A 14,583-nucleotide genomic window follows, 5' to 3' on the forward strand; every position below is an offset into this window, starting at 1 on the left:
ATTATGTTCCATTTGTTTCACAGATATGGCTGGAATTACATAAACACACTTGAAACTTAATGTTCATGTATTTTATTCTTAAGTGGCCATTGTTTAAGGGACACTTGGTTCTTCTAAAATATAGTAAAACGAAAGAGACAAAGTTAGAGTAAAAAAGAGCAACAATAATAGAAAATGAAATACAAGAATAGATATTTTCATTATTTGTAAATATTGGAAAGTGGAGCATCCAATAGGAACTTCATATATGTATATATATATATATATATATATATATATATATATATATATATATATATATATATATATAATATGTCTGCAGTATATAAAGTTATCAGATGGAGAAAATGGGTTATTGTTTTGGTGCTATACTGCCTCTCAGTGGCTGAAACATGGTACTACGCCCATTTTCCCAACCAGCAATTCATGTCTTGCATAATGACAAGTGATTTTTTTATGTAAGAGAATATTGTGACGCATTTGTAAATAAGAGCAAATTGAAAGACACTCGTTGATTTAAACCTCGATGCTAATAAATAATTAGGACACTCCTTCATGAATGTTAATTGACAATGAAGGTCGTTTTACTTTTTATAACATTTTGACTAGAAAAGCACGACATTTAGTAAATAAAGGCTGGGACATAAAACTGCATTACGAGAAGACAGACAGGGATTAAAAGATATCAGAATATATACGCGTTAAATGAGGATTTTTAAAATATATGCACAGCCTTAAAATCTGTATGCAATTTTATGGTTCAGCCTTAAAAGCAGGCAATAGTTTTACTTTCGTCAAAGTTCAGCTTCCTGCGCATGTAGGACAACTCCTCTGCTTTCACTTATGACACACACACACACACACACACACACACACACACACACGTGAGCTCCATCCGCTCATGCCAGACAAATGTGCTCATCCGGGTTCTTCAGGGGTAAACAAGTCAGTGAGCTGCTCGGACTGAACAAGTTGATGTTTTAATGCTTCACATTATTTTGCTTCTAATTCATTTGTCATCAAAGTCCAAGTTCACGTGATTTAAATCTGTTTTTTTTAATAATTAACTTTAAAAAAAAAAACTTTTTTCACAGAGGGAAAGAAAAAGTGACGCTCGTGTTCGTTGAGGTGTTTTCAATGGAAAACGGGTGTACGGGGAATCGAACAGTGACCGTCAGGGACTCCGTTTTACCGAGGGCAGCGGCCGCACGCTGCAGAAACGTGACCACGCTCGTACACGCACGCAACGACGCGGACCAATCACGCGCCCGATGAGCCGTGTGCGTCAGCTGTGGGCGGAGTCAGTGCTGTAAGCGTGCGGCAAGGTGGTCGAGCGGGTGATCTCTGTCCGAATTATTGTGTTTGACGCGACACCGCAGCTCGAATCCTCATCCCCGACGGCGACGGCGACGGAGACGAGTCCCCACGGAACCGCGGAGGTGTTGAGACCGCACACGGAGCATTCAGGCGCCGCTGGAGACGACGAGTCCGCCCGGGAGCCGCCGCCAGGATCTGTATTTACATAACCAGCTTTCCCGGGAGTCGAGCCCGCTCCTCGCCACCGCGTCCCCCCGGTCAGCCGAAGCTGGTTCCAGGCTGTCCTCTGCTCGCGGTCCCGCGGACAGACTCTCGCTCGCGTCGCTTCTTCGCGTCGTTGAATGTTAATTTAATCGTTTTCCTCCATTTTCACGAATAACAAGTTATACAACCAGCCGGGCTCCTCCGCTCAGCGCGGTCCTAAAGCCCGCCGCGTCGCCCCCGCCACCCCGCCGGACAGCGCGCAGCCTCCTGAGGCCAAATGGTTCAGCAGCCGTCCGTCTACACGTTCTTCGACATTATGGAAAAGGTTCTGTTAGAGCAAGGGTAATCTGAAGAGAGGCGTCTGTTGAAATTACTTTAAAAAAACAACAACAACAACAACAACAAATTAGCGCAGAAGGACTTTGTTCATCGTCAGGGACAGAAGAGGAGGACAGCGGACAGGAACTGTCAGAGACACTCGTCACCAAAGGAGATTCAGGAAAAAGCAGTCGTCCAGTCGAGTAATGGTCATTAACACGATCCACTGGTTCAGGAAGGGCTTGCGGCTCCACGACAACCCGTCCCTCAAGGAATCTCTGCAGGGAGCGGATTCCGTCCGCTGCATCTACATCCTCGACCCCTGGTTCGCCGGATCGTCCAACGTCGGGATCAACAGGTGGAGGTGAGACACCGGTTCACACCGCGAGCTGCACCGTGCACACACGCACCCATGCACACACGGTTCACACCGTGCACACGCAGACACGAACCCATGCACACACGGTTCACACCGCGAGCTGCACCGTGCACATGCCGCATGGGTGCGTGCTCTTCGTCAGCGCCTCCTTCCACAGATATGTGGGAAATGATAAATGTTCCATTGTGAAACAGATGTAACGTGAAGCGCTGCTGGTTCCTTGCGGATCTGGGGTCAGTTCAGTAGAGAGTGGTAGAAGCACACGGGCCCAATGTTTTGCTGATGTCTCATTTGAAATAACTGGACATCAGCAGTTTGTTGTCAGACAGGTGAGTTTGGGTCAAATGATGTCAGACACGTGTCTCCATCTCATGAGATGCCACGTTGATTGTCGTTGTGAAAAGTTTGGCCAACACTTGCTGGGTTTCAGCTTCTCTGTTGTGATGACCTTTGAGTTTTGTGTGGTGGCAGTATTTCCTGGGGTTTGATCTGTTGCTGAAATAAGAATGTGTCTCCTTTGTCTGTAGAAACCTTGGAGGCACAGTTTTCTAAGATTGAAATACTAACTCACCCAGTTTATGGGCAGAAAGTGAAGCTGCAATGTTTTGGGTCAAATAATGTCAAACTTGTGTTGGTTTCATCTTCTCCAACGTGAAACTATGAGGACATGAACTTATCTTGTATGATGGCAAATTGATTTTTTAAAAACATTCTGGATTCTGCTTCTCTTATGTAAAACCTTTTTTTCCTCTTGTTTGATTGTGAATTGATAATGTTAGGGTTGTGATCTGTTGTCCAGATAAAATAGTTGACAATTTTCTCTGTAGGAACATGAGAAGCACATTATACCGAGATTTAAGTGACCAATTGATTACATAAGAAGATAAACAATGCAATAGCAATGAAAGTAATCATAGTAATTCACATTCAGCTTCGAGATGTGCATCATTTCTATTTTTTGCTGATTGCTGATAGATGGATTCGGTGGCTGTGGTAACTGTGATGCTTCTTGTTGTGAACGACGACTTGAAACGGCTTCAGACCTCGTGTTTGCCGTCAGTCAGAGACACGAGCACAACTTACTACAGACTGCATGTCACAGATAATCTGGTGCACCACTGTGGATCAGGTGCATTCTTGGGATGCCACTGTAAATGAAGCTTGTTCACGTGAGGAACATGTTATCAGAGCATAATAACAATATAGAAATCATTTAGAAATTTGGATCAAATATTCTGAATGAGGTTTTCCTTGTAAATGGCAACACACACACATGTGGGTGGCTCTCCATTACATCATTACAGTAGAACTGAGAGCTTAACCTAGTAATCCCAATTTTAAAAAACAGCAGAAACATCAATTATATCTTCAGCTACATCATCACATGAAGTGCTGGGTGGTGACATCCCACATAATTTATGACATTTACTTTTCCTCCTCTTGAAAAGGTGAGTAGGCTCTCACACTGGTAAACAGTCATTTGATGTGTTGATCCTCATTTTCCCGCTAGACTTGTAATTATCTCCAAAATGGAGTCCAGTCTTTGTGCTTTGTGGCATAATGGGATTTAAGTCGGATGGGTTACGGCTGCACGCGTCTCTTACGGCATCAGTTTCCAAACTATTCCCTGTTACGGGTTCGCAGCTCAGTCACAGATCACCACTGTGACTGGTACCTGTGACATTATAGACCCGGCACAAGTGTTCTCACTGAATCTCATACAAAAAGTTTACATAACTAGTGTGTGTGTGTGTGTGTGTGTGTGTGTGTGTGTGTGTGTGTGTGTGTGTGTGTGTGTGTGTAATGGAAGACAAGTGTGTGGAGCTTTACAGGCTCATGTGACAGAGATAAGAGCAAAGACAGTGAATGTTGGTGGACTGTTTTCTGAACTATAACCCACTGTCGTCAACTAACCTTCAGCGTTACATGAAAAGTCTTCCTCGGCCTGAACAAACAGTCGGCATCATTTTTTACCCAGCTTGCTTTGCGACCCACTCACACAGTCCCATTCACGTCTGCTTATTTACTGCTGCCGTGTGGAAAGCGCAGTATCCCGGCTGGAGGACTCAGTGGTGTACGCATGCAGATGTTGAATGAAAGAGCTCCTGAGGTTCTCAGGACAGTAGCTGTCTGGCTGGGTCTTGTTTCCTCTCCTGCTGTGTGGCCTGGTTAATGCGCTCCCAATGCCGTCACTGGGAGAGTAGGGCAGCAGCAGCAGCAGCAGCAGTGAAGACGTGCCTGTTATGGAGCATCCATGTTATGCTTACACAGTTATATAACTTGCCAGAGGTGATGCAGCATTCACACGTAGACAACTCCATATGCCCTCGTTCGTTTCCCTTTATTTCATTTTTCACAAAGCGGACATGTACATGAGATATTAAAACCCTTAATCTCTAAATAGGTGGGAAAATATGAAAAGAGAAATACAGTGAGGGGATTAAATTCTGTTTTCATCACAATCAAGAGACTCCTGATAGAAAATGTTTTCTCAGTTCTGTTTTATCTCTGGGTTGAGAATTTGTTTTTACAAATGAAGAGTTGAATGTTAAAACCTGCACAGAAGCTCTAATTGATATTCATTGGAGCAGGCATTTAAAATAATGGTGCGCTAGAGTAACGTTGAATGTTTAATCAAAGCTGAGTGATAATGTGCCACTGTTGATATCCTACATTATACATGGTTTAAAGCAGGAAAACCTTTCTGTCATAGAATGATTTAGAAATACTGTGAGCACTGTGCTGAGCAGTCTTCTTCTTTGAGCTCTAGTGAGCGATCCTTTGTGAATGAGGAGGTCAGTGTCTGATCACGTAATCACACCGCCACGTGGCGCAAGTAGGTGTTAGTAGTAAACCTCCCGTCCTCTTAATCTCTTTTTTAACCTACTTCTGCTCTCCTGCTGCGACAGGAGACCCCAACTATCTCTGGTGATCAGCAACACAACTGTGAGCACTAATCCCGACAAAGCTGCCTCCATCTGACATCCATTTTAACTGTTCATGCCTGAATCTGTGGAGTTATTCTGGGTGGGCCGTGATCAGGAGAGACGTTTACGTCATGCAAAAGAAGTTCATGAGGATGTAATTAGAGTGGAGTCCCTCCATAAAAGAGTGTTTATAACAAGTAGGAGGGCAAGTGTGCTCCTGTCCCAGCAGAAGAAACTACAATAGTACAGCCAAGGCCCAAGAGACCCACACAGACTTCACACACTCAGAGATATTAGTTCCCTGAGTGAGGCTGATTCGTTCTTTTCACAGAGAGAAGTCAGTGAAAATGTCAAAAGACCAAACTTCTTTCTTGGCCCATGCCTCATCCACCAGGTTTCAGGGAAGTGTTTTTTGTGAAGAGTGGCCAATCTCTCATATGTGGCAAACATGTTAAACAAAGTGAGGAAAAAGTTTGCTAATCCTCCGCACTAATCCGGATCACCACTGAAATGTTACGGGTTCTTCCCTAACTCAAACCACGTCCTCCCACAAAGTCTCATGGAAATCCATTTATTCGTTTTTTTGCGTAATCCTGCTGACAAACACACAAATGGACAGGAGGGAGAACACAAACCTCTGTGGGAGAAGTAAACTGTTTAAAAGTGGTGCAGCGTGTTTGTGGGGGGAAAAAACTGTTCCTGCTGCTGCCGTTGTGTTCTACTTGATTTCTCATCTCATTATTTGTCATCAGTCTTTTATTTATACGTGGACGTATCTTAATCTTAATTCTCTTCTCAGCTCTGTTTCGATTTGACTCAGTTGCTCATTTGTGATGCTGAGACGTTCCAGCCTCTTTCAAACTGTCCCAGGAAACATTAACATTCACGTATGAGTTGAAAACTACGGCCTTTGCTTTTTCCACATGCTTTAAGAAAAGTGTCCTCTTATTAAGTAATATTTACAGAATGGTGATAAACAGCAGAGGGAGAGCTGGGTATCGTGCCGTGCACTCAAGACACAGAGCTGAATGGTACAGGAAGCTTCCACCTACGAACTTTGGTTCCTATAGCAACAGCACGGGAAGCACCATGTTACTGCCGCTCTGTCTGCGTGTGTGTGTGTGTGTGTGTGTGTGTGTGTGTGTGTGAGATATGTTTACATTCATTAATCAAGCACAATACAAGTTAAACAAACAGAATAAAACCTTTTTTGTAGATTTTTGCTGGCTACTGAAACAGAATAATCCATCATCAAACCAGTTGCAGCTTTAAAGTTCTCTCATTATTTTCATTAGTCTTACTCCCACTGCTCACATGACGAGGAGACGAGGAGAACTGGCTGTTGCTGAGGAGGATTTATGTAATTTTGGGGAACAAATCTGCATATTCACATGTCAGCTCTATGCCAATGAGTGGCGGAGTCATGTAACAGGAACCAGCGTCTGTGCTTCTGCCGCACACTGTGGAGAAAAACAGCAGAACACGTTGAATTAGGTCACTGACTTGGGGAGACGTTCTTTGTGCCTGCAGTTTGCAAACACAGTAATAGTGTGTTTCAGAGTGGGTGGTCCTGATTCGATTTCGCTGCAGACAATTGCACATCAAAGAGCGGGCTGACGAGAGACCGCTGCGTTTAGCTTGTTGTCATGTCAAACCCAGCACGTCTTTATAATGGAGTTCATGAATAATATGTTAAATATCAAGCCATAGTTCCATTTCTCTGTTGCCAGGGTTTGATAACAACATCGGCTGGGCTCTATTTTTAACCTCGCTCTGTTCTTATCCTCCTCCAGGTTCTTACTGCAGAGTCTTGAGGACTTGGACTCCAGCCTTCGTAAGCTCAACTCCCGTCTGTTTGTGATTCGAGGCCAACCCACTGATGTCTTTCCCAGACTCTTCAAGGTGACATGTTTACCTGAAAGCACCAACGAGCTTTTGACCCTAAATATTCTGTCATCTCACTCCAGCTTAACTTTTTTAATCATTATCACTGTTAATCCCTGTTCTCCAGGAATGGAAGATTTCTCGTCTGTCTTATGAGTATGACTCTGAGCCCTTTGGGAAAGAGCGAGATGCAGCGATTAAGAAGCTGGCCTCTGAGGCCGGAGTGGAGGTGACAGTTCGTACCTCCCACACACTCTATGACCTGGACAAGTGAGTCGATATCACCTCAGCAACTGCATTTAATCCATCTGTGCAACCACCTGTGCTGTATTCAGTTTCTGTCTTTGCATGTCCGAGGTCCTTGACTCTGTTTTGTTCTTATTTCCTCTCTGCAGGATCATAGAGTTGAACGGGGGACAGTCCCCTCTCACCTACAAGCGGTTCCAGACTCTCATCAGTCGTATGGAGGCAGTGGAGGTGCCTGCAGAGTCCATCACCGCTGACATCATGGGGAAATGTGCCACGCCATTGTCCGACGACCACGATGACAAGTTCGGAGTCCCCTCCCTGGAGGAGCTTGGTGAGAGACGTAAAAACATGATCACACGTGACACGTAACGAAATTCAAAAGTGTGGCCTAAATCTTAACGTGATGTTTGTAATGTTTCCCTGCAGGTTTCGATACCGAGGGTCTGTCCTCCGCTGTGTGGCCGGGGGGAGAGACTGAAGCTCTCACACGACTTGAGAGACATTTGGAGAGGAAGGTAAGACCAAGAATCTACATTTCATTTCTTTCACAAATAGAATTCAAATACAGCAGATTTATCACAATTCCTTTTTAATTGTGGTTTTACAGCTGAGTAAGATGAGATTACTCAGCTCCTCCCTGAACATGACAACCTTGCTATCATGCCTGGTCATATCTGATCACTGAACTGTTTTCCTCAGGCGTGGGTCGCCAACTTCGAGCGTCCCAGAATGAACGCCAACTCGCTGCTCGCCAGCCCGACGGGCCTCAGCCCGTACCTGCGCTTTGGCTGCCTCTCCTGCCGCCTCTTCTACTTCAAACTCACCGACCTCTACAGGAAGGTACGTCTTAACATAGACAAAAAGAATTACCCAAATAAGATCATTTTTAAATCTGGAAGTTGTGGAGGTCATATTGTGCTTGAGGGCAGAATTTGTGCATGAATACCAGCAGATATTATTAGCAACATCTGACTCCTCTTGACATTATGAGGGGCACCCCCCTGACTTTAACTGCAGAAATGGATCAAGGATCAAATTTCTCATGGTTTTATCCTCTTCTCCAACAAGGTGAAGAAGAACAGCTCCCCTCCTCTCTCGCTCTACGGTCAGCTGCTGTGGCGCGAGTTCTTCTACACGGCGGCCACCAACAACCCGTGCTTCGACAAGATGGAGAGCAACCCCATCTGTGTCCAGATACCCTGGGACCGCAACCCAGAGGCGCTGGCCAAGTGGGCGGAGGGACGCACAGGCTTCCCATGGATCGACGCCATCATGACGCAGCTGAGGCAGGAGGGCTGGATCCACCACCTGGCCCGGCACGCCGTGGCCTGTTTCCTGACCAGAGGAGACCTGTGGATCAGCTGGGAGGAGGGCATGAAGGTAGGCCATGACGATGACTATAGAGAGGGATATAAGTTATTTAATGATTTAAATTTCATGTCAAATGAGTCTTTTCTTCCTTGTTGCTAGAGATGTTCTGATACAAACACCAGCATCAACAATACCACTGATATAAGAAAGAGATATGCAGGAGCTGAAGTCTAATACAGAGGAAAAAACACGTTCAAACATTTCTGTTTGTCGGTTAACGTGAGGCCTGTGTGTGTTCAGGTGTTTGAGGAGCTGCTGCTGGATGCGGACTGGAGCGTGAACGCAGGCAGCTGGATGTGGCTCTCCTGCAGCTCTTTCTTCCAGCAGTTCTTCCACTGCTACTGTCCCGTGGGCTTCGGCCGACGCACCGACCCCAACGGAGACTACATAAGGTGAGATAATCTGATCCTCCTGTGGTGTGATGCGAGGCCATTGATTTCAATCTTGGTCTCGTTCGTGCAAAAAAGTTACAAGTCGTCGTTTAGATTTCTTGGATAAAACATTCCTCATCCTCTCAGACTGATTGAATTCTTATCAGAGGTTATTTTCTCTGTAGCTGCTTAACTTGCATATTCAATGCTGGTTAATTTTTTTAAACTTTTAAACAAACTAATATATTTTACATGTAATTAATTAAACGTCACTGACATCACTGAACCTCTTCATCTCCTCACTCAGGCGCTACCTGCCCATTCTGCGAGGGTTTCCAGCCAAGTATATTTATGATCCCTGGAACGCTCCGGAGAGTGTACAGAAGGCAGCCAAATGTGTTATTGGAGTCCACTACCCAAAGCCCATGGTGCACCACGCAGAAACCAGCCGTCTCAACATCGAGCGCATGAAACAGATCTACCAGCAGCTCTCCTGTTACAGGGGCCTCGGTGAGGACGCTGGACTCACTCCTCTCAGACATGTTTAATGTTAATATGAAGCAGGAACACGTGTCAGGCTGTAGGCAGCAGGGTGCAGATATCAGGAAAACAGGTTTTCACTTCAGATGTTGACTTTTATGATGAGGTCACAGGAAAGGTCTCCTTCAGGTGATCCGTCCACGTAAACAATTGATTATGTGAACAAGCCATGTGATTGCTACATGAAGAAAAGCTTGATAAGTTTTAAGGAGCAGAGTGAGACATTGATCATCAGTCGTCCAGCAGGTGTTGACATCCAGAATATAAAGAACCAGTCGACATTCTGTCTGTAGTTTGTTTTGAGACTCATCAGGACAGATAACGTCTGGAGTGTTAATCTTGCTGTGATGTAGCTGATGTGATGTTTTCTGTGTCCTCAGGCCTTTTGGCTACAGTTCCCTCCAACCCCAACGGTAACGGCAACAACGCCGGCGAAGCATCCTCAGATGGGATGGGATTTCATGTTGAGGCTACTCATGAAGCCGCAGCTCCGTCCAGTAAGAGACACACCTCCTCCTCCCTCACTCAAAACTCCTGGATTTCTCGTAACTTTCTCTGCAGTGACCTGCAACTAAGTTACATCCATGATCAAGAGCTGTTTCTTCTCTTTCGCTCCAGGCTATCGGATGCCTGTTCACTCCCAGGGAGACTGGCAAAGTGGCGTCATGCTTTACCTGCAGGGAGATCAGCAAACCAGCATCGGCACACATCAGCAGGGTGAGGAGCTCACATCTAATTCTGTCCTCTCTGCTGACTTGAGTCCAGACCGTCCTGGTGACGTCTCATAACATCTCAGCTAACTCTTGCTTGTTGGTTCCAGGTTATGCCGGCACCAGCTCCAGTATGATGTGTTACACTCCAGGCACCCAGCAGATTCCTGCCCCTGTCATTCAAAAAGGTGCGTACCGACAGATCCGCCTGAACTGCAGTCTCCTCGTGATGTGAAGTTTTAATATTTATGTCCTATATCTAAGGTGTTAATAGTTTGTCTGTGCTGTTGTATTTCCAGGGCTTGAACACCACTCCATCACTCAGACCAGTGGCAAACGTCACAACGAGGACTCTGGAAATGGCAAAAGCTCCAAACTCCAGAGGCAGAGCACTCACTAGAGAGGTTAGTGAACATAATCCCATTATTTGCTGAAACTCGAACGAGCGTTTATTATTCATCATTTTTAATCGTCAGTGTCTTTCTCTTTTCTCTGTCTGCAGACAAACACAGAGTGGACGCTGCATTTTCGTGAAAGCACTACAACGCTGCATGATCTCACCTTCAGGAGCAGCAAACGTCGTTAAAACACATTCAAAGTGTGTCACGTAAATGGGACTGTACATTATCATTTGGACTGAGAGGCCTGGCCAGTGTCACTGGAGAGGCTGTTACACTGTGCTCGTCTTTCGGTTAATATTGCTGGGACAGACGTCCTTGTGTATATAATGAATTTGCTAATTTCAGCTCACATACAACTTGTACATATTTGAATTTTGTATGTGTGTTTTCTCTCTTTGTGTAGACCCTCCTTCCCCCCATAGACCCACTGATATATATTTTTGATATGAGAAATCATTGTGGATGGATTTTTCTTTTTGGAAGATTTTCAATAAAAATTCAAGCATTTATAGAACATCCATTCCAAAAAAAACGGTGATAAATCTTGTATCTGTGCTATGACAGCAGCATCCCGTCATTTAATCAACCTCCCGATTTTCAAACCATCCCATGTATCTATCCACAGACATGTTTCGATCATTTCCTCTGTATCTGAGTTCTAGCTGGTTCATTTTAACTCCTCACCACTGTAGAGGCGATATACATTAACTATAAATGGTATTTCAAGACAGGATGAAAGGAACAAGGAGTCTTCATATCATGCCCCCCCCACCTGTATAATTCTCAATAAATGTACCACTGGAGAGAACTGCTTCATTTGCTCCCACCCGGTCCTTCTCAATCTGCTTGTTTCATTAAAACTGGTTTAAATATACAAATGTTATCAGTCTGTTATTTGATTTAAAACTTTGGAATCAGTGATCTGTGCAGAAGTTTTTGCGTAATCCTGCTAACAAACAACCTCTGGAGGTGATAACTAGGCTCGATCGATTCTGTTACTGTAAACTACAGTTACACTCAACATGCCGTACGTTCATGTGGTATCAAAATAATGCTAAACAAATCATGTGCTCTACAACTCAAGTCTGATAGTCAGTGAAGATGTCGGTTCATGACTTGCTGACGTTATCACTTATGAACCAATTAACACAATCAGCTCTTAAACCACACGTTTGACACTGAACAAAGAAATTAAAGAGACGTAACAGATGTTGACATTTATTGCTCATCTGTTGAGTTCAGGAGTCACAATCATCAATAAACGTTTATCTTATTTTACTAGATAAGACAGGCACTCGTTTTCATACAGTTCTTTTATATTTCTTTACTACATCTGAAAAAGATTATAAAACAGCCACGGAGCCTTCAGCATCAAATCAAACCAACATGATTAAGGCCTAAACATGTTTGTATTGCTGGAGGAATTTTGATGAAGAAGATGAAGATGTCTCTTTTGAAAAAAATCAACACGGACATTTTCCCCATCAGACACAGCCCAGTGCAGAGTCAGGTGCAGACACTCAGTCCTCAGCAGACCTGAGCGGAGCGACAGGGTTAAAGAGCGGCCTTTGCTGTCTGAGGTGCAGTTTGGGGTAACTCATCTCAAAGTCCTTCTTGGTTCCGATTATAACGTCCAAACTGCCGGAGCGCACGTCGTACCCGTAGGACGCCAACTTCTGGATCCGGTAAAGAACGATTTGTGTGGTGAGCTCCAGGACGTTTGGCGTTTCCTTCACCTGCTCCATGCTCACTCCGACGTCCATCAACCCCTGGAACCGCCCCACCAGTGTGGGCAGGGAGTAGTACAAAATGGCCGGGCAGCAGATCACTATCTCCTTGATTTCGCCCTTGGAGCAGGCGAGAACCCCCTCGATGTAGGCCAGCGCGTGCCGCATGGCTTCGGGCTGCAGCTCGGCGATGGAGGCTCTGAGGCTGGAGACCAGGCTGAGGAGCTCCTCCGTGGTGAAGCCCTGCTCTCGGAGGAAGCCCAGACTGTCCCTCCAGCCCTCAGCGGGCCGCAGCAGGATGCTCGGGTTCTGGCTCAGGAGCTTCTGCAGCCAAACCCGCACGTTGTCCTCATCACCGCCCAAATCCAGGTAGGTCTCCCTCAGCGTGTGGATGACCTCCTTGTTGAGCTCCACAGGTCGACTGAAGCTGTGCGGGGCGCTCGCCATCAGCTTGCCGATGATTCGCTTGCTGAGGCGAAGGCTCTGGAGGTAGAGGATGTTGGCCCTCTGGTTGCTGTGGTTAGTTAGCGTGAAGAAGGATGCTGGGAACTTCTCGATGATGCTCATAAGCTCACGGCTGTTGGGGCACACAGACACCCAGAGGTCTCTCTGGGCGGCCACGTCCTCCGGCCGACACAGGACGGCCTCGGGGTGAGCTTCCAGGATCCGGGCGACCGCTGGTGTGTCTGCTCCCATGTCCCTCAACAGATCAGCCGTTTCAGACACGTAGGCGGAGCCCTCAGACAGGACCCAGCCCTTGAACTTGCGCACCTTCCGGATGTCCACTGACAGCTCGTAGAGGGAGGCCACAGTTTGCTGGTTCTCCACTCTTCTTTTGGGAGGACACACTGCAGAGGTGGAGGTGGAGGCGGAGGGTGGGCGGAACAGCTTCATCCTCTGACAGGAGGTGCACAGGGACGCAGTGGTGACACGGAGCATCGTCGATATTGGATCTGCACGAAGAATAAAAGATCTATAAGCACATGAAATAGAAAAGTATCCTAAACTAATAAAGTTTTTTAAAAAAGTGTGAGAAAATCTACATCAGGACAAATTACATCAGTGGATCCTAAACCTTTGGCTTTTAACTCCTTAAAAAACAAGACACTTCCGTGTCTTTTTATTAGGTACACCTTCATAATTCATTCTAATACATCAGTGTTGTGTGGCAGCAACTTGTGATTCATATAATTAAAGGGACATTTTAACAGCTATTTCATCGTATATCTGGCCGATAACATCACAAGTTCATTTTATGAGACTTTATACTGTTAACAGCAAAACTTAACTTAACTGTGTATAATATAAAAGACCAAAAAAAAGCAAATATCTGTATTTATTATTTGAAAAGCAGGGACCAGTGAATTCAGAAAAGGTACGATTAGAAAGAGTGCAAGTGTAACAGAGATATTTTTCTTCTCTGCTAAATAATTTCACTTCTCTGTCACACATACCTTTCCCCTCGGTGCATTATGGGGTTTTGTGTATTTTATTTCCGGTGCATAGTTAACGAGTGAGTAAATAGTGATTAAAAACAATAGAATATGTTGTCGTAAAAAAAAAGGGAGATCAGACAAAGTCATATTTGCAAGTGTAACAGAGAAAACAACAATGTCCCAACTTCTCAGTTTAATGACGGATCCTGTGAATTCCTGCACACCGGGATCTCTGTGCAACGATACTAAAAGAAGTCGCTCAATAAAACCAAATCTAAATGAATCCAAACCTGGACTGGATTAAACCAATGACCCGGTTTAACAACCTGCTCGAAGCTGAACACTGAGGTTGTGCATCTGAAACCCCCACACACCGGCCGAGAGAACACAGAGTACTGAGTGTTCGGGCTGAAAACGCTTTGTCCTCACCGGCTGGAACCACAACACAGATCACACTGTTCCTCACACACGAGATGCACGTGGTGTGTTGTGCAGCGAGTAAAAGCACAGCAGCAACAACACAAAGTAAATGTAAACACGGGATCCAGGAAACTCAGCTTGTTGATGTGAGAATGTGAATTAAAGTGTTGTTGTTACCGCAGAGCTGCAGCTGGAGGTGTCCTCGACGTGTCACACCCACTGGCCCCGGCTTTCGTAACCAGCGTACGCGGAAGGGGCGGAGACGCAGGGGAACACATGGGCGACATGTGACCGCCCCCGCGCGCGCGGCCAGCGGGAGGCGCTGTGGA

At 45.4% G+C, this 14,583-nt stretch overlaps 2 protein-coding genes across 4 annotated transcripts; one reads left to right on the forward strand and one right to left on the reverse strand.

Moving 5' to 3' along the window:
- The first annotated feature begins 1,054 nt into the window (after positions 1 to 1,054).
- On the forward strand, positions 1,055 to 11,549 carry cry1a (cryptochrome circadian regulator 1a). Its single transcript, XM_069520201.1, has 14 exons — positions 1,055 to 2,203; positions 6,939 to 7,047; positions 7,157 to 7,299; positions 7,425 to 7,609; positions 7,705 to 7,793; positions 7,978 to 8,118; positions 8,347 to 8,658; positions 8,890 to 9,041; positions 9,328 to 9,530; positions 9,941 to 10,057; positions 10,179 to 10,277; positions 10,381 to 10,458; positions 10,570 to 10,674; positions 10,773 to 11,549. The coding sequence occupies exons 1-13, from the start codon at positions 2,046 to 2,048 to the stop codon at positions 10,668 to 10,670; spliced, it is 1,887 nt and encodes a 628-aa protein (XP_069376302.1). The 5' UTR covers positions 1,055 to 2,045; the 3' UTR covers positions 10,671 to 10,674; positions 10,773 to 11,549.
- A 324-nt stretch (positions 11,550 to 11,873) lies between these two features.
- On the reverse strand, positions 11,874 to 14,564 carry LOC109645489 (transcription termination factor 2, mitochondrial-like). Of its 3 annotated transcripts, none has more exons than XM_020111100.2 (2): positions 14,432 to 14,564; positions 11,874 to 13,351 (listed from the first exon to the last, which is right to left on the reverse strand). In XM_020111100.2, the coding sequence occupies exon 2, from the start codon at positions 13,335 to 13,337 to the stop codon at positions 12,192 to 12,194; it is 1,146 nt and encodes a 381-aa protein (XP_019966659.2). In that variant the 5' UTR covers positions 13,338 to 13,351; positions 14,432 to 14,564; the 3' UTR covers positions 11,874 to 12,191. The 3 variants fall into 3 exon arrangements, with proteins under 3 accessions (XP_019966659.2, XP_069376314.1, XP_069376315.1); XM_069520213.1 differs by lacking the exon at positions 14,432 to 14,564 and adding an exon at positions 14,264 to 14,415; XM_069520214.1 differs by lacking the exon at positions 14,432 to 14,564 and adding an exon at positions 14,125 to 14,147.
- Positions 14,565 to 14,583: the final 19 nt, after the last annotated feature.

This window comes from Paralichthys olivaceus, chromosome 23 (assembly GCF_024713975.1).
Source record: "Paralichthys olivaceus isolate ysfri-2021 chromosome 23, ASM2471397v2, whole genome shotgun sequence".
Taxonomy (NCBI): Eukaryota; Metazoa; Chordata; class Actinopteri; order Pleuronectiformes; family Paralichthyidae; genus Paralichthys; species Paralichthys olivaceus.